General features: G+C 33.9%; 1 protein-coding gene across 1 annotated transcript in view; it reads left to right on the top strand.

Annotated features, from left to right (window-relative positions):
• The first annotated feature begins 759 nt into the window (after nt 1-759).
• LOC143252358 (uncharacterized) overlaps nt 760-19,512 on the top strand; it is a 65,539-nt gene continuing 46,786 nt past the window's right edge. The window contains exon 1 of the mRNA XM_076504352.1: nt 760-1,068. Within this exon, the coding sequence (XP_076360467.1) occupies nt 838-1,068 (231 nt within the window). The 5' untranslated portion in view covers nt 760-837. The remainder of the gene's footprint in view (nt 1,069-19,512) is intronic.

The following is a 19,512-nucleotide window of genomic DNA, read 5'->3' as shown; positions in this document are numbered from 1 at the left end:
TACACATATATATATATATATATAACATCCAGTTAAATATGCTACAATATTTAAAATTCGTTGTTGTATGAGATATGTTTATATTTCAAAAAATATCTGATCTTAACATACGTGCTGTGTATGTATAAACATACAATATGTAAAATTGACACTATCTGACAAAAGTGCTTGAGTTATCGGGTTTATTTCGTGTTTCCTCTAACATTACTTGGAAACGTACTAATGATTTTCGAAGGCGAACATTACAAAATCGATGAAGCATACTACAGTTTGTGGAAACTTACGAGCTCCTAGTTTCCTTTCTTGAAAATTATCCAGAGAGATAGTTTAAAATTTTTGTGACTTTTTTAACATTGCTAATTCCGGAGTTGGCCAGAAAAGAACCTGGATTTTTATATATAAAGAAACATTTAAACTTGAAATGTGCAGTGAAGTCTTTTTTTCTTTATATTTTATGATGTTGGCACTTTATGTGGCAATAAAGAATTCCTGAATTTCAAATGACAGATTTGACGACTACTCAAGTTTATTTTTTGAACTTTTCCTGACGCACATTCAGTACATCAGCATCCTGTGTCAGTTGTCTTATAGGAGAAAAATAGCCTAGTTATTGCATTCTCTTATTTTCGTTTTCTTTCTTTTTGGCATCGAAGAAGTGCCTTCAACTACGTACCCTGTGAGCTTGCTATGTGTCTGTGCCGCCTAGTGGCAAACTTATTCGTTAACACACGACGTTATAAGACTAAAGAACTTGACATTCACTTCACAACTTCAGACGCACGCGTTAGCAGACAGCGTTGTCTTCAGCACGTGACCACTAAAATTCTACCTGAGAGTATGCTAACCGCGACCATGTTGCTATTTATACTGATAGCTGGTAGTGTTGGGTCTGGTCTTAGCGAACAGAATGTTATAAAACATTTCGACGTAGATAATATAGATCAAGCAGAACTTGATGCTCTGTTGAAGTTTGCTGTTAGAGAAATTGAAAAATTGAAGTTGGATCATCATGAACTAGACGAGTGTCATGGTCTAGAAGTAGCCAGTCTCTTAAGAGGAAGAAAACAGGTAAATGTTCTTTAAAAAAACACATAAGTAGAAATCGTAGATCCTGTTCTCTTTCTAATAAAATATGTTTTAAAACTATAGAAGTTTAACCTTCGAAAATAATAACAAGTATTTTATTCATCTGGTTATTTTTTTATACAGCAATCCATACTCTTAATTGAAATTAAACATGAACTATTTTGAAATTGATAATGTAGCGAATATTGCAACTAGGTTCTATCGAGTTTACTCTATTAATTCGTTTGTATTCCTGAAGTCCAATGGTATCAAGTATTGTACAAATAGATCTAAGATAAAGCTTTCTTATCTCTTAATTATGGCGTTCAAAGTATACATAATATACAGTACATCAGACAGAGGACAGAAAAAGTAGTAGTCGATTAAAATATTCTCTTGAGAGATAGAAATTTTTTTTACTACTCCTTTAATAATTTTGCTTAAAGCTACACAAGAGCTATCTGAGTTAGTCGTCCCTAATTTAGCAATGAGAGACAGCTTGTCATCACTGCCCAACAACAGCTCTTGGGCTACTCTTTTATTAATGAATAGCGGATTGACCGTAACATAATAACGCCCTCATGGTTGAAAGGGCGAGTATGTTTGGTAGAATGGAGATTCGAACCCACAGCCCGCAGCTTACGAGTCAACATCCCTAATCACCTGGCCATGCCGGGTCGAAATGGAACAACGTCTTGCTTTTAAAGCAGTAATAATTAATTCCAGCAGTGCAGTATTTTTAAAACTCAACCTCAACTTGATAGCGGAATCTATGAGTAGCATTTTTAGTTTGTTTAATATAGGATAATTACGCTTCCAAAAATTAACGTTCATTATAAATGTAAAAAAATAAACAAAACCAGTCGTAAAACCGAAAAAACAACAACAACCAACTTTGAAGTGTTGTAAGGGAAGACAGGTATACGTTTAAATCGTTGAGGGAAGACAGGTATAAGTGGAAATTGCTGAGGGAAGACAGGTGTAAATTTAAATCGGTAAAGCTTATTAAATGGACATCGAACGCGACTTTCACGAATATATTTTGAACCACAAAAATTAGATCTAGAGTATATTTAATTCACAATTAATTATAATAATTACGAACTCAATATTAGTCTTAACACAACATGTAATTACGTATAAAATCCGACGTTTATTAGCTAGTTGTAACTGAGAATCCTGATCTAGTATTATTTGTTATTAATTCGGGAAGGAAGACATTTCAAGGAATAATCTTCCTTGTCATTAGAACATCCTTGAAGAAAAAGAAAGAAAATACATTTCTTAAAATGTCAAATATCAGCTATATAAAGGGTATAATGTTGTATAACGCAGCATATGTATGATAAATCCGCAATTTTATATAATAATAGTTTGTTATAACTCCTCAAAATTAGCATTGAACCGCCAGGAGGCAGAATTAGCTGCAAACAAATATAGGTAAATCTGAAGAAATGTGGAATATGTTCGTCAACTAGCGTTGATATTCAGTTTTCATTAGAATGAAAGTAGGAATTAGGGCTGATCTACTGAGTGGCTATCTAAGTTTTAATAGAGTTATTGCAGGTTGGTGGCAGTACTATATATATTTCTTCTGGCAGTAAGCTTGACATCGTACTGTGCTATCTTGTCAACATCTCGGAACATGGGGACATAACCTAAACTTAAATGAAATTTGAACTGAAAATAGTTTCAATGAAGAACTCAGCAGATAAAAATAAACCCCTTAGTTTACAAAATAGCAATTCTGGATAATCTACCCCTTAGTTTACAAAATAGCAATGCTGGATAATCTACCCCTTAGTTTACAAAATAGCAATGCTGGATAATCTACCCCCTTAGTTTACAAAATAGCATTGCTGGATAATCTACGCTTGTTCTTGGTTTGATATACAGTGAAATTTAATTTCTCAGTGGAAAATGGAGAAAACTGAAAGTCGACTTTTCTCTTAATTTAAAATAGTTTAGTTTATTTGTGTGTGTGCGTGTGTTTTTCTTATATCATCAGGCTATCTGTTGAGCCCATCAAGGGGAAGGTTTATTTGTAAAGCTAAGTACAAAGCTCTTCCCACCACGGATATCAAAACCCGATTTGTAGAGTTAGTCTGCAGAAATACCACGTGCCATTGGGGATGGTTTAGTCATTGTGAAAAGACTATATTTAGACTTACATGTGCATTTATAATATGTAAGTTATGCCTAATTGCAATGGTACTTATACACACAAAAACATTCCCACATGTCTTGTTCATAGTGATTTCTCATTGACAACTCGAGGAAAAGACATTGAGAGCCTCAGTATTTTTTTTACCTGTACCAGTTTAAAAGGTGAATAATATTAGAGAAATAAATTATAATACGTTTTCTTCACAGAAGCCTTTTTTACTATTTTATACCTTCAAAACACAGAAGAGAAACATATGAAACTGTAATTAAACAGATAATAGAAATGCCATGAGTTTGCTAAACAGTAACTCAAAAAAACAGTTACAAAACTTAAAAACGTATTTAGAAACAATTACGTAGCTTAAAAAATGTATTTAACACAAAGAGTTACATAGGTGTAGTTCCTAAAGTGAACTGAGATAAATCCAGTTCATTTTTTTACTTTTGTTTAGCTTTCAAAACACTTTACAATTTTTTCTAAGCAATGAGTGGGCTAAGCTGGCTTGGAACCCGCGCTGGTTGTCATTGGTTTCGGTATTTACCATAAAACTTTAAAGCCTGACTATAAAATAATCTTTGGCCCGGCATGACCAGGTGGGTTAAGGCGTTTGATTCGTAATCTGAGGGTTGCGAGTTCAAATCCTCGTCATACCAAACATGCTTGCATTTTCAACCGTGGGGGCGCTATAATGTGACGGTTAATCCCACTATTCGTTTGTAAAAGAGTAGCCCAAGAGTTGGCGGTGGGTGGTGATGACTAGCTGTCTTTCCTCTAGTCTTACACTGCTAAATTAGGGACGGCTAGTGCAGATAGCTCTCGTGTATCTTTGCGCGAAATTGAAAACAAGCCAAACCGAAATAAGCTATACATCAACACGAATTTGATAAAAATAATCTACTGTTTAAGAGTTTAAAATACTGAGCTTTGAGCCTACATTAGGTAATTAATAAAAATAAATGGGATATAGAAAATAATCACAATTTATCTTCAAAAATCAACATACAGGGATTTAAATCACAATAACGCTCAGAGCACTCGATATGATGAGGTATGAAAAGCTAAACGAACACAAGCGTGAGATTACAGACTTCACAAATAAAAGATGAAAGTGATATTTATGTATCAATGTTTGTAATTGCAATAAAACCAAAATGTAAAGTATAAACCTGCAAAGATGACATTCCATACATATTGCCAACACCTTAAAATATATTATTTGATAGGTTGTTTAGGCAGAGCACCCATGATGAAACTCTATAGATTGGACGGCAACTGTCTGTTGTGGAGACACAAAGTTTCATCACTTTAAAAAATCTCCCTCTTTATTTTTCTCACCTTTTCGTTATTTCTCTAATCGTTTATAACGTTTTATGTTTAAATAAGTTGATGTTTAGCCTCATATGCTTTCTCACGTCCACCAAGCTTAGGCTGATCCGTTTAGTACTACAGAATATTTATCATGAAATTACTTAGAGAGAATCAACGCTATTTGTATAGTTTAAAATTTACCTTTTGTCACACCCTGTTAAACAAAATAGGTGAACATTTGTTTTTTATATTAAACATCTAATATTCTAACCTCCCTGTAAGCTTACATTTATAATTAAATGAATTAACCTGTAATGTCTATTTGTTAAGTTGTTTATTCTTTAGACAAATATTTATTTTATTGCTAACACATCTTTACAACAGGTATTTCTCGGTTAGTAATGATATCGATATACGAGATAACATAGACCCATTGTGTCAAATTCACTGACTGGAAATACGATTTTGAATAGACCCATTGTGTCAAACTCACTGAATAGTAATATGATTTTGAATAAACTCAATATTTGAAACTCACTGAATATTAATATGATTTTGAATACACCCATTATGTAAAACTCACTGACTGGTAATATAATCCTTAATAGATCCATTATGTAAAACTCACTGACTGGCAATATAATTCTGAATTGATCCAATATGTGAACTCACTGACTGGTATTATAATTCTGAATAGACCCATTATGTAAAACTCACTGACTAGTAATATAATTCTGAATTGATCCATAATGTAGAACTCACTGACTGATAATATAATTGTATCCATTATGTAAAACTCACTGACTGATAATATATAATATAATTGTATCCAGATATTTTTATCTTTGTTCTATCGATGTATTTGTCTTTCGAATTGAAATGCAAGAAAAATGTTATACATTTAAGTAACTGACAGTCGAGAACACCTTTTATATTGATTATTTAATGCCAACACAAACATTTATGTTTACTAACATTGTTCCCAGCAAGATGTGTTGTTTTTACTTACAACGTGACCAGCTTTGTTATCACATAACTTCAACAATACTTGATAACTACAAGGGATAAATATGATTTAATTTTTTTTCCCAAAGTGATAAGTAACATTAATCAAAAGCAATTGTTTTCACTGTCTGTTTCATCCACGACAGCTGCCATGACAACTATTATTTCCGGAAGAAACAATGTAGAAAGAAATAGTGCAGTATTTAGGAAACGAAGTGTCCAGAAGAAATAACATTTTTTAATGTGAATGATAGTCTGATTAATACCTAATAATTTGGTTTAGAATATTCTGCTTGCGAAATAAAATTTGACATCAACATTATTCATGTTTGTTCCCCAACCATTTCAAAAGTGGATACTGAGAATAGCCTGTGTGCTCAGATTTTCAAATGGGAGACGTACAAACGCTCTGATGAACACCACGGTTTTCAATATATGTAAAATTATTAACCATTAAGAATGCTTCTTTATGTGGTACTGTTACGCTCAGCTACGAAATAAGTTAGTCCTGAGTTGTTATCCATTGATATGTTCGAACAATGCTATTCAAAATCTCACTCGTTTTTCATACAAGTGTTTGAACAATATGAAAAGATAGTACCAACTTTAGAGGATAGGTTTTGTTTATAACTTCCAGATAGCTGCCTGTAGTAACACTTTAACTTTGCATAATATCCTTCATTCCAACAAAAGCAATTGTATTCTTATATCTAGTTGTAGGGAATTGATGATTAGTTAATTCTAAACTTAAGACACAACGAATAGATTTGGCTTTACTTTTCTGTCCTGTGGTTGTCTGTAGCTTTTTCTCTGGCTTTACTTTTCTGTCCTGTGGTTGTCTGACCTATTCATTGAAAATAACTCAATATTTTTTCGAAGGTGAGGGGCTGTTATTGTATTATTTTTCTAGATGAATGAGCTTATACTATATTTATATATGATAATCAATTTCAATGCAAAGTGTTTATAGAATGGTCAAACAAGCATTGAAAGAGCGATAGTAATGAAAATCCACCTGGTAGCTACACATGTAACCAAAACATATTGCTGATGTGGAAGGAGAAACAGTCTCTAAGCTATGTCAGTAAGACCTATAAGTTTTAAAATCGCTAAGTCTAAAGTGCAACAAGATTTTTAAGCACATTTAATAAGGACTGCTGCATATCGACATGAACTGTGATTACGAAACAGGTATCAACAAAGGTTTAAAGTTCAGAGTTCAGCGTCATCAGCAAATGATAGAAACAGCTAGAGAGCATAAGCTTAATAACATATCAAATAAAAACTAAAACTAATTAAATAAACTTTATTAGAACTATATAAGTATTGGGACTGCTGCGTAACTTCAGACATGCAGTTTGGCGAGTTACAAAGAAACAAACATTCCAATACTCTTATGCAAATCCTGAATTAAAGCTAAGTTAGAACGTTGCCGTAAGGATATAAGAACATATTCGCCACAGTAATGTTTTTTACATTCCTACTTACAGACTTAGAACATTTTCATAACAAATGGATTACAGTTTTGAGTACTGCAATAAAATATTCCGAGCTTTACGATATTAAAACTACCACAGTTGCTTCAAGTATCTGTGACTTAATAATAATAAAAAAAACTCCACAAAGATATGTATTGATGACTAATTATTTGTATTTAAAATGACGCGACGCTCCATCATATGCCTGATTAGCCCAAAAAATTAGCTGAGGAAATCATTAAAAGTTTTTACAACAATGGTTTTTTAGTCTTGTCTTATCTGAAATTAATTTTACTTATATTCTGTTTTTTGTCCAGTACTTAATAACAAGTCACAGACTAAACCTAAGGAAAACTTTCTCGTTTCTGTGTCGCACGTGTGATTTATTCATTTATTTTTGTTTTCGATGTGATAGTTTAGTTTGATAGAGAGGTAGAGATTTATGACGTCTTTTCATTGTTTTATATACGGTCCAATCACGTGGAATAGAAGGCGAGATCAATTCAAGTCTTCATAGTGCGCATGTATTAAAAAAAATTAGGTCGATAATAATTAGGATACAAATATCTTAGCCATCAAGACAGCGATATTCTAATAGTAAAACCCATAGATAAAATCGTCCTATTATCAGACTAAAGGAGATCTGAAAGGTGGTAGGCCTGATTTATGTAGCGTATATGAAAACAATAACTTATAGTGGTAAAACCAATATTTTATTAAAGACTACAGCATAACGGTTCGACCGTACATGTGGATATCTCCGCACGTGCTTTGGTTAAAATCCTGTATTGTCATACTTCATTAATACTTTCTTTATCCATTTATTTGACATTTTAATTTATTTTTACAATGGGATTTTGTCCAGCGTTATAGGTATGATTTAAGCTCAGTAAAGTTATATGGCCTTAGATCAAATACAGCTTACTACGTCAAGTCTGCTCATGAGGTGTTAACTAATCTCAGAAATGTCAATGTTACAGAATGTCACGTAGATATTGTAGTGAGACATTTGTTGTTCTTTGTGTTTTCAGAAAGAATTGTATAAACGGAGAACAGTAATTTAAACTGGATTACTATGGTAACTTTTAACTTAAAAGTTTCTAATAATTCCAAAATAAAACAACTCAATAATTATTTGATATAAACAGTACAACGAGTATAGGTGTTTCCATTTTTAACACTGTTACCTACTGATGTGTGGAATTATCTGAGAAACATTTCAACACAGCGTTGTCTAAATATTTACAATGACAAGCTTTAAGCTTTTATATCTATAGCATTAATCAATTAATGTAAATTTAAGGAATTTTTCTTGTATTAATGAAACATCAAAAGTCAATAGAATGTAAAGTATTAGTTCAAGCTTTCTTTACCTTAGTTTTTTCAAATCTCACGATTATTTCAAGTATTTTGTACTAATAATGTATTCCCATCTCACTATATCCTAGCCTAAATACTTTAATATCCCTATTACGAAGTTAAATGGCTCTTTCGAAAGTAAGCCATTGTGTAATTAATATAAGTTACAATTCTCAGTGTTCTCTCATGTAAATGTGTTTAAAAATGCTCTTAAATCATTTATTTTTGTCCAAGATAACGACAAAGACAGAAACATTGTGCATTACATGATAAACAAACCGTCGGAAACAGCATCTCACACAAAATCGACCAACTTTACTAGTTAGTGCCGAACGCTAACACTTAAATCCGGAGTTTTATTCCCCACGGTGGACGTAGCAGATAGTCCAATATAATTTTGATGTTATTTTTGTAACTCTGTATTATTGCACCTGGAAAAGAGTTTTGTATGTAGGTTATGTCTTCCTGCTTGAAGTAAATTTATAGTAAAGTTAAACGAAGCAGTTCAGTACGATATAAATATATAGTGTTTGTGTCCTTATGTGTCGTGTTTCATCAGAGAACTACACAACTGGATATCTTCGGTCTGTACAACACGGGTAATCGAACACTTATTTTAACTTTGTAAGTCCGTATACTTAATACTCTGACACACTGCAGGACTATACTTAAAGGACTTAAATTAACTGATGGACCTGAAATTCTCTGATTAGGTTCCCTAGGTTTTATAGATTTGAAGGAGCTTTCTAATAGAATTTCTTAACCCATAACGTGTCTTTTTCAATAAGAATATTTCTTGTTTCCAAAACTAATCTGCTAAAAGCTTCTAAGACTAAGTAATCGCAAAATTTAATAGACTCATCGGGAATATCAGATGAGTTGTTGTAACCATGTTTCGTTTTGTCATTCTTTTGATTCCCAGGTTTGGTTGTTTTATTTCTTTTCTTACACATAGCACAAAAAATCGAAACACATTAAATTATGTTAAAATGATAATGAAAGGTGCTTTCATTGAAGGTTTCATAAACGCCAAGAGCCAGTTGACAAGACGGACCCCTAAATAACCAAGAACTCTTTAGCTTGAATATTTTAATGACATTTTTTAAATAAAAGATGTCTTAGTTATGAACCAACACAGTAAAAGAATTAGATGCATAAAAAAGGATAAATATCAGAGCTAAAAATTAGCCCAATATTTATTACAATTGATATTATATACTTGTCTTCCATTTTTACTCATAATAAGTATAATACATTGTTTCCTGAACTGAACACCCTTGCAACGTTTTCGGCCGTAATCCCAATGATATCTGTTAGTGATATTTCTTATCAAAGCAGTCTATGTGGAATGAAAGAATGATTAGAAGCTCTACAAAACACCACGTTCGTTCTGTTTGAATGTTTTCAGACTGTTCGAAGATTGTTCATCTCGTAACTTTTTAATTCCTAATGTTATAGTCGTGTAGGAGATGTATAACCCTAGACACCATTTCCAGTTTTAATTTATTACTTTTTGTTTGAGCACAAAGCACCACAATGACTTTCTAGGACCTGACTTCTGCATAAATCGAACATCAAATTCTTACCGTTTAGTTACTCTACATAACTGCTTGAAAGCCGTTTTTTTTTTAATTTCGCGCAAAACTGTTTGTTTTTGAATTTCGCACAAAGCTACTCGAAGGCTATCTGTGCTAGCCGTCCCTAATTTTGCAGTGTAAGACTAGAGGGAAGGCATCACCACCCACCGCCAACTCTTGGGCTACTCTTTTACCAACGAATAGTGGGATTGACCGTCACATTATAACGCCCCCACGGCTAACAGGGCGAGCATGTTTGGTGCGACTGGGATTCGAACCCGCGACCCTCGGATTACGAGTCGAACGCCTTAACCCACCTGGCCGTGCCGGGCCATTTGAAAGCCGTAAGCGTTGAATAAAGACAGCGATGTATAGCAAAGAACATTCCTTTGAATAAATGTTCGTCACTGCTTTTGCATTGAACACATTGGTTAAAATATTGACATTAATTTTAGTTTTAAAATTTTATAACTACATTTCTCAGAATTATGGTGATTACGGCTATTAGTTGTTTTTAACGTATTTTTAGTCCTACGTTTACCTCCATTAAACTAGAGAAATTCTCATTCTAGCTTCCATACTAACGGTTAAGTATGTAAAAAAAATATGCATAGTTTTTAATAATAAATTATTTTGATGTTTGCGATTAGAACATATGTCAAATTTAGCTAGAAAACACCGAGAGTTCTAAAACAAAAATCCAGTCAATTAGATGAATTTACAAATATCATAGAAGCTTCGTTGGCTGTAGTAAATATATACTAAATGCCTTTAATTGTAATGTAATGTACTGTGTAATTTTATTAAGCATTTTTATTGTTTGCAGAATAATTCACAATTGTAGTAACTAAAACCCTAAACTAAAACCACGCGTTTATTAGTTAACTCTAGATTATTAGTTAAAATAGATAAAACTTACTGAAAATAGAGTTGTTTGTTTGTTTTGAACTTCGCGCAAAGCTACTCGAAGGCTATCTGCGCTAGCCGTCCCTAATTTAGCAGTGTAAGACTAGAAGGAAGGCAGCTAGTCATCACCACCCACCGCCAACTCTTGGGCTACTCTTTTACAAACGAATAGTGGGATTGACAGTCACATTATAACGCCCCCTCGGCTGAAATGGCGAGCATGTTGGTGCGACGGGGATTCAAACCTTAACACGCTTGGTCATGCCGGGGCAGTGAAAATAGAACACTTTTAAATAGTATAATAAAGACAATTAGATAGACCTGACTTGGTTTATCCTAACACTCTTACATAAGTTAGAAACAGGCAGTAGCGTTGCAAAAATCAAGTTATATTTCTGAACCAATTTTAGCTCTTTTCGAGTGCTCTGCACTTTGTCCATTTTATGCAAGTAGCTTTAACGATTATAATACATCATGGATCCTGCTTCAACTTTAGCCACCCATATCAGAATAAATTGCAGTCGTGAATCAAGTTAGTGAACCTGTGAGTGAAATGTAATCTCTTGCTCGAGTGTCTCTTCATCTACCAATCACACGTTACAAATTTCTTCCCTATCGATTTAAAGAATTTCATAGGATATAGTTTGAAGTCCAATATCCCGCTTTAGAGGAGGAAACTAGATTTTCCGCAAGTTGCTAACGGCTCGTTTAAGTTGATGTATCACAAAAAGTTCAAAACGCTGGAGTCATCACATTGGTTTACCACTGGACTGTTGAATATTGGTGATGAACGAGTTATATTTATTGTTTGAGTCAGCGCATTGGTTTACCACTGGATTGTTCAATACAGGAGATGATCGACTTGTATTTATTGTTTGAGTTAGCACATTGGTTTACAAATGGATTGTTAAATACAGGAAATGAACGAGTTGTCCTCATGGTTTGAGTCAACACTTGGGTTGAATATATGAAATAAAGGAGTTGTATTTATTGATTCAGTCTGCATATTGGTTTACACTACATTGTTGAACACGTGAGATGAAGGAGTTGTATTTATTTAACTTATTTATATGCACTTCGACACAATTGTGAGAGGTACTTTATATGAAAATATACATCCGGATCTATACTTCTTACATGATCGCTTAGTAAATCAAATAACTGAATATTACAATATTCCATGCTAAGATAAGACGGGTATTCACAAATACACACCTCCATTGGCATGGAGTAAGGCACACTTGGACAGTGGAGTAATGGAAATCGGTTCTGTGAAGCAACGAGTCTCGTTACACGTTCTTCCACTCTTTGGGTATGAGTGATGCCTGGAGAACGCTTATTACCTCAGTGTTTTGTCCCAACGGTGAAGTTTGGAGGGGCGGTATCACAGTCTGGGGGTGCCTCTTGGTATAAACTGATTACAGTAATGGACCCATGAATGCTGAGCTCTAAATTTCTGTTCTAAATAATTCTGTGTGTGTCCTACATTGTAGTAATTTTATGTTACCGGCTCTAGCACTTTCCAACATGATAACACTTCGTGCCACAAAGCAATGATTGTGAACGCGTGGTTTAAAGAGAATAACATCGGAACATTGCTGTGGTCAGCACAGAGCTCCAGTCTCAACCAGATAGAACATTTTTGGGATACTCTGGAACTAATATTTAGGGTAATGCCAAGGTGGCCTAATTTATTAGTGGAGCTTACTAATGCTTTAAGAGTGAAGCACAATACCATAACCTTTCCACCAGAAATTAGTAAATGGACGCATTGAAGCAGTTGTTGAAGCCAAAGGCAGACCAATACGTTTTCAATTTCTTGTTTTATTCATAACTACTCGTGTTCCATAGTGTTTATATTTAAAAAGAGAAATATCTGTTTTTTACACGTTTTTTTCTTTCTTTCTTATAAGCTTGTTGGTTTATCAGTAAAGTAACGCAGTGATTCTTGGCTGTTTAAATTGAACATAAAAAGAATGTACGTGAAAAGGCATATACATGATTCTCATTATTCCAGATTTATAGTCGGACGAAGATTCCAGTGCAGTATCCCACAATACGAGCTTACATACGTCAAAGATCGTTCCTACTACTCTGTGTGTCTCTTTCTCTTAGATGTGATTCACATTCCATGCGAGAAGTGATGCACAAGTTTAACCACGCGAAAAAAAATACGTTTTAATTGGCCACTGTGATGCGTAATTTGGACCTTAGATTGATCATTCAATCATGTTCAGAACAATCTACATTCTGCTTAGAACTATGATAGCTACATATAGATTACCTGCAAGAAAAATGTTAACGAAATGTTCCTGAATGCACCAGAATAAAGATATATTCAGTTCTAGTTATAGAAGAGCAACAACCTGACTGTATTCAACAGTATGACATTTCTTGTCTGAGGTGTACATTAAAAGATCTATTGTATCCGCATTTAAACGTAAATTAAAAAGTAATGCACATCATTATGTATTTTATTGAACATAGTTATTGTCTTCGTAAATTATGGGGGCTCAAAATGTGTCAAAGTTCTCTTTGTTAAATAAATTTTCGTATAAAGAGTTTAGTAAAAATATACAAAAACTTATTGCAAGGTATTAAAACGATTACCTCCATGTCACCATCACATGCTAGATGATTCTAAGTAGCTAAGTATGATAAAATCGATTTTACTTGAGTACTTGCTTTCAAATATAGTGAACTTTTTATCGTATTTTGGCAGAATTATACAAAGTAAAATGCAAATAATACGTATAAATTTATATCAGTACTCGCATTCATTTGAAGTATGTGTGTATTGGAACGCAATATTTCGGAGTAATTGTTTCTTGGGAAAGAAAAAAAAAGCCCGTTTGGGTAAAGTTAACGAACCATTCTGCGAGCAAGCGAAGTTTTCAAACAGGAAATGCAAACAGCTCGTGCAATGCTGCCTGCCATCCCCGGCTGTCACCGTAAGGGTAATGGGGAAGGGAAAGGGGGTAGAAGGGGATAAGCCATAATGACATCAGCAAGCCTAAGAGCTAGGACGATGAAACTGTTTCATTTAATGTCACAATCATTACCTTTAGCCTAACGACCTAAGGAAGAATATATCATTCATTATCTGTTAAAGTAACCTATAAATATTTTTTTCTGAACGAAGCGAAAATAAGAAATTGTATAAGATTCTGTCATATAAATACTAGTTTCTAGTTTTATTTTCCTTAAGTAAGAGTAGAACGAGAAAAACTTTATAGTCGACTTAATCTATTAGTCTTTAACCACACGAAGAACTTGATGTGCAATCGATAAAACAGTAGAAGAAAGAACGTTATAAACTGCACTGGCAGTTAATTACTATCCTAATAGAAAATCAATAGTTCAGAAACGAATACGACGAAGATCTCGGGTTCTTGAACTTTAGCTTTAAAATATTTCTAGAAAAGGAGAAAATTTTATTTGACGTGTTGACAGTGTTTTAATATGTTGAGTAACACACTTGGTGTAGAAGTGTTTTAATATGTTGAGTATAGTAACACACTTGGTGTAGAAGTGTTTTAATATGTTGAGTATAGTAACACACTTGGTGTAGAAGTGTTTTAATATGTTGAGTATAGTAACACACTTGGCGTAGAAGTGTTTTAATATGTTGAATATAGTGACACACTTGGTGTAGAAGTGATGATTTAGGAAGCTTTCTCGTACGTATCATAGTTGTTTGTTGTTTTTCTTTGAAGGGGTGCAGAAACAGACTTCATAGGAAAGGACCTTTCCTAGGAGAGCAATTAGGAAGTATTCGTGCACGAATGCATGATTTAATTACGCCCATATATCGCAAAAATCCATAAGCCTTCATTAACTCTCAGAGAAGGTATAAGGTTAATGCTCCAATATAGCGTGCAATGTATTATGACTTGATTTAAAGATCGTTAAAAGAAGAACCTAGGATCCTTGAAAATTCTGTAACTATTACACTATTTTTTATCAGATGGGATATTTTCGATAACATTTTGAGCTTTGTCTCTTGCGAAAAGACTTGCTTTGTTATATTACGTTTGGACAAAACAATTGTACTTAAAATACATGAAATTATAATGAAGAATTATAAGTTTTTTGCTCAATACTATATTATTAAAGTTGACACAATTTTTCTTTTAGCAAAAAGAACGTAACCAACGATCTGGCGTAGGAAATACCTATAATTATGAACAACTATGACAGTGTAATTGGACATTAGAACAACATACACACATTAATTAAAAGACATTATTATGTTTTATTTTGTTCGAATTTCGCGCAAAGCTACACGAGGGCTATGTGCGGTAGTCGTCTCTAATTTTGCAGTGTACGACTAGAGGGAAGGCAACTAGTCATCACCACCCACTGCCAACTCTTGGGCTATTTTTTTACCAACGCATAGTGGGATTGACCGTCACATTATAAAGTCCCCATGGCTGAAAGGACGAGCATATTTGGTGCGACGGTGATTCGAACCCGCGACCCTCGGATTATGAGGCCAGCGGCTTAACCCACCTGGCCATGTCGGGCCAACATATTATTCATACACTAACTTATACACAGAGCTTAAAAGCAATCAATCACGTAAATAAGTTCGAAAGGAGTTTCGACCAGTCAGAAATAGAAGATATGAAGGATAAAAACATATTACCTTAAAAGAATCAAAAAAGGGCACATCATGATTACAATAATACTTAAAATATGTAATGTATGTATGTGTATTCTATAGCAAAGCCACATTGGACTATCTGTTGTGTCCATCGAGAGGAGTCGAACCCCTGATTCTAGAGTTGTAGTGAAGTACAATATAAAACGGGTGAGCTTCATATTAGTTTTTAACTTATGGTACTCTTTGTATTAAAGGTATTTACAACAATAATTTATATTTTATTTCATGCGAAATAATCTGATTCTTTTTTTTTTTTCAATTATGTTAGCTCTAAATAATTATACTGGAAATGATATGATAAAAGCCAAAGGTGAATAAATCGGTTTATGTCTTGTAACTCAGGAGAAATGAATTATCCTATTTAAACTAAATTGTTTTTTCACTCACCCATGGGATAATTGTAAGTTATAACGACAAAATCCAGAGTTCGATTCCTCATGGTGGACACAGCAGATAGCCCAGTGTGGTTTTGTTGTGAAAAAAAAAACAGCCTTCAATAAATCGAAGTACTGTGTCTTCCCGTCAAAGTTCCTTGATGTCTGTTTAATTATAACACTTTGATAAAACGGTCAAGAAGAGAAGATATTGCTCAATAGGTTATAGGCCCAGCGTGGCCAGGTGATTAAGGCACTCGATTCGTAATTCGAGGGTCGCGAGTTCGAATACCCATCACACCAAAACATACTCGCCCTTTCAGCCGCGGGGGCGTTATAATGTTACGGTCAATCCAACTATTCGTGGGTAAAAGAGTAGCCCAAGAGTTGGCGGTGGGTAGTGACGACTAGCTGCCTTCTCTCTAGTCTGACACTGCTAAATTAGGGACGGCCAGCGCAGATAGCCCTCGTGTAGTTTTGCGTGAAAATCAAAACAAACAAACCAATAGATTATGGTATACGAATCACGTGATGCAAGGGCGTAACCGAACTTGATCATATTGACTAACACCATACATACATATGCTGAGTGCAGATGAGGATTTATTGCCTATACACCTTTATCCAAAGGTGTGTTCACATATGGATTAGTAAAGTCAAATAGACAAGAAAGAAAGAAAGGTTTGAGGCCAAAGTTATCAGTCCACTATATATATAGAATCATAGCTTTAGATATAAGTATCGATGACAGGATAAAAGTTACATCTTTCAGATGTCCCCAACAGCTGTTGCCAAATATGATTTGGTTATGGTTCTTCTATAGTCGGTAAGTATCTGGCTGCTCATAAAAATAGGCTAACGGACACAGTGTCAATCGCACAGATTGGAGCTGTCTTTGACGTGACGTGCCAAATTATTTGTTTATTCCATTTTGAGTGAGCCTATAGAAATAAACTTTTCCACCCCCTATCGAACTATAGTGTAACAATAACAGTTCTTTCTGTTTTTTTATTGATGGAAAAATTCGTCAGAGGATTAATAATACGAAATTGTTACACACAGAGAGGTAATTATTATATTGTTACACACAGAGAGGTAATTATTATATTGTTACACACAGAGAGGTAATTATTATATTGTTACACAGAGAGATAATCATTATATTGTTACACAAAGAGAGGTAATCATTACATTGTTACATGCAGAGAAGTAATCATTACATTGTTACACACAGAGAAGTAATTATTATATTGCTACACACAGAGAGGTAATTATTATATTGTTACACACAGAGAGGTAATTATTATATTATTACACACAGAGAGATAATCATTATATTGTTACACAAAGAGAGGTAATCATTACATTGTTACACACAGAGAAGTAATCATTACATTGTTACACACAGAGAAGTAATTATTATATTGTTACACACAGAGAGGTGATTATTATATATTTTGGTTAATTTCTTTTGGATTTGATTGTATGTTTTTTTTACCGTTTCAGCAAAAAAACTAATATGTTATATAACGTAAGTATATTATATTTAATTAAATATGCTCACTACCGGGTTAATTTGTTTTTATAGTTTTGGCCTCAGTCAGTAGGTTTCTCTGAGCGAAGTTAATGTTAATTACTGTGTGCAATGGAAAGAAAACGACTTTTTTCTACTTCAACCAATCTAGTTAATTTTGCTTAACGTGAATAATAAATATATTAGCAATAGAATAAAATCACTGATGATGAGATAATATTTAATATTTTTTCTTCCAAAATAATTCTCCCACCCACCCATTTGGGCAGTGGTATGTCTGCGAATGTACAACCCTAGATCTGAGATTTCGATACCCATGGTGGCCAGAGTACAGATAACCCATTGTGCAGCTATAATTAAAATATTGAGTGATTCATTAAACATGTTCTTTAACTGTGACAAAGAAAGCCCTTGGATTATCTGTTGTTTCTACTGGAGGAGGAATAGAATCCCGGATTTAGCGTTATAATTACTTTCTACTGTCTTACCGCGGACCAGCACAAGTGTATTACTTACAGCTACCAATATTATAAAGTATCACAGCGTTAAAAAGTGCACACTAAATTATTAGAAAGATAACACTATACCCGATCATTAGAGGATGTTTTTTCCCAAGCTTTCAGCTGAGAAATTAGGGACAGGCAGCTTGTTAACAACGCCCACCGACAAATCTTGAATTACTATTGCCTGACTGAATAGTTGCATTTGACTGTCATATTTATAACACTTCAACGGCTCACTACCCGATGGGTTTGTTTGTTTTGTTTTGAATTTCGCGCAAAGCTACTCGAGAGCTATCTGCTCCAGCCGTCCTTAATTTAGCAGTGTAAAACAGCTAGTCATCACCACTCACCGCCAACTCTTGGGCTACTCTTTTACCAACGAATAGTGGGATTAATCGAAACATTATAACGCCCCCACGGCTGAAAGGGCGAGCATGTTTGGTGCGACCAGGATTCGAACCCGCGACACTCGGATTACGAGTCGAACGCCTTAACACGCTTGGCCATGCCGGGCCTCCCAATGGGTTAATCTCGGCTATAAAGGGAAACATTCTCTCGGCGTTGGCGGAGAACATTATAGACTCATACTTATAGAACATATAAACACTAGTTGTTTGTTTCATGTGCTGTCGTAGATTTAATACTTTTGAAGAACGTAATAAATACGTAAAACAAATTCAAGAGTCACGTTTGAACAGCACTTGCAAAAGGTATGCACATAAATTTTATACTTTTATTTTTATTTCTTGTAAAGTCCGTTCTATAAACTTGTTTCTTCATTGTAGATTATCAGGAAATTATACTTACAAATCGTCTCTGTCACGTGCACACTTAATAGTATGTTAATAGCCTTAATGGACTTAAGTAAACTGTATATTTAATTGCATCAACATAAACACATCTCATTCTGGCTGATGAAACACCAGATAATAAAAACACTGTGGAACAATACCAGCTTCAACAACATTTTAATATAAATAAAGCTGCATAATTAATTGTAATACATTAACATACAGTTTTGTAAATTCACTGTATTTTGTTTGTAATACGCAAGAATCCTTTAATAATAAACACATGCGTTTTAATTTCACCCAAAATATTCTGTATATGCTACATACATCAAGATAGGGAATGCTCATATTTTAATTACGCCAACGTACGTTAATTTTTAGACTTCATATATAATATGAAGGAATTGAAAATTGCAGTATTTCACAACAAATGTCGTGGAATTCAATAAAGTACGGTGAAAATGACGACATTAAATTTCCTCTTGCACGATAACCGCGACGTGTATCGACCAACATTTTTTCTAGATGGCTTTTCTTGAAAAAGGAAAAAGAGAAACTTTTATGTTTCAAGCAATATCTTCTCAGGCCTAAGTAAATGAAAGTTCATGGTTAAAATAGTCGTCATAATGTAAGCTTCACCATTTATTAGGCAATGAGTATAAAACTTAACACTATGTAACACAAATTTTGTTCCTGGATAGTATGTGTTATTTCTTAATTGCTTACGTTGTAAAAGTACAGAAAATGGCCATTATTCCATTTAAACTTTGCTTTTGTGA

The sequence above is a fragment of the Tachypleus tridentatus genome, chromosome 6 (genome assembly GCF_004210375.1).
Source record: "Tachypleus tridentatus isolate NWPU-2018 chromosome 6, ASM421037v1, whole genome shotgun sequence".
NCBI lineage: Eukaryota > Metazoa > Arthropoda > Merostomata > Xiphosura > Limulidae > Tachypleus > Tachypleus tridentatus.
The sequence above is the reverse complement of the archived record's forward strand: the minus strand, read 5'-3'. Positions and strand labels throughout refer to the sequence as shown.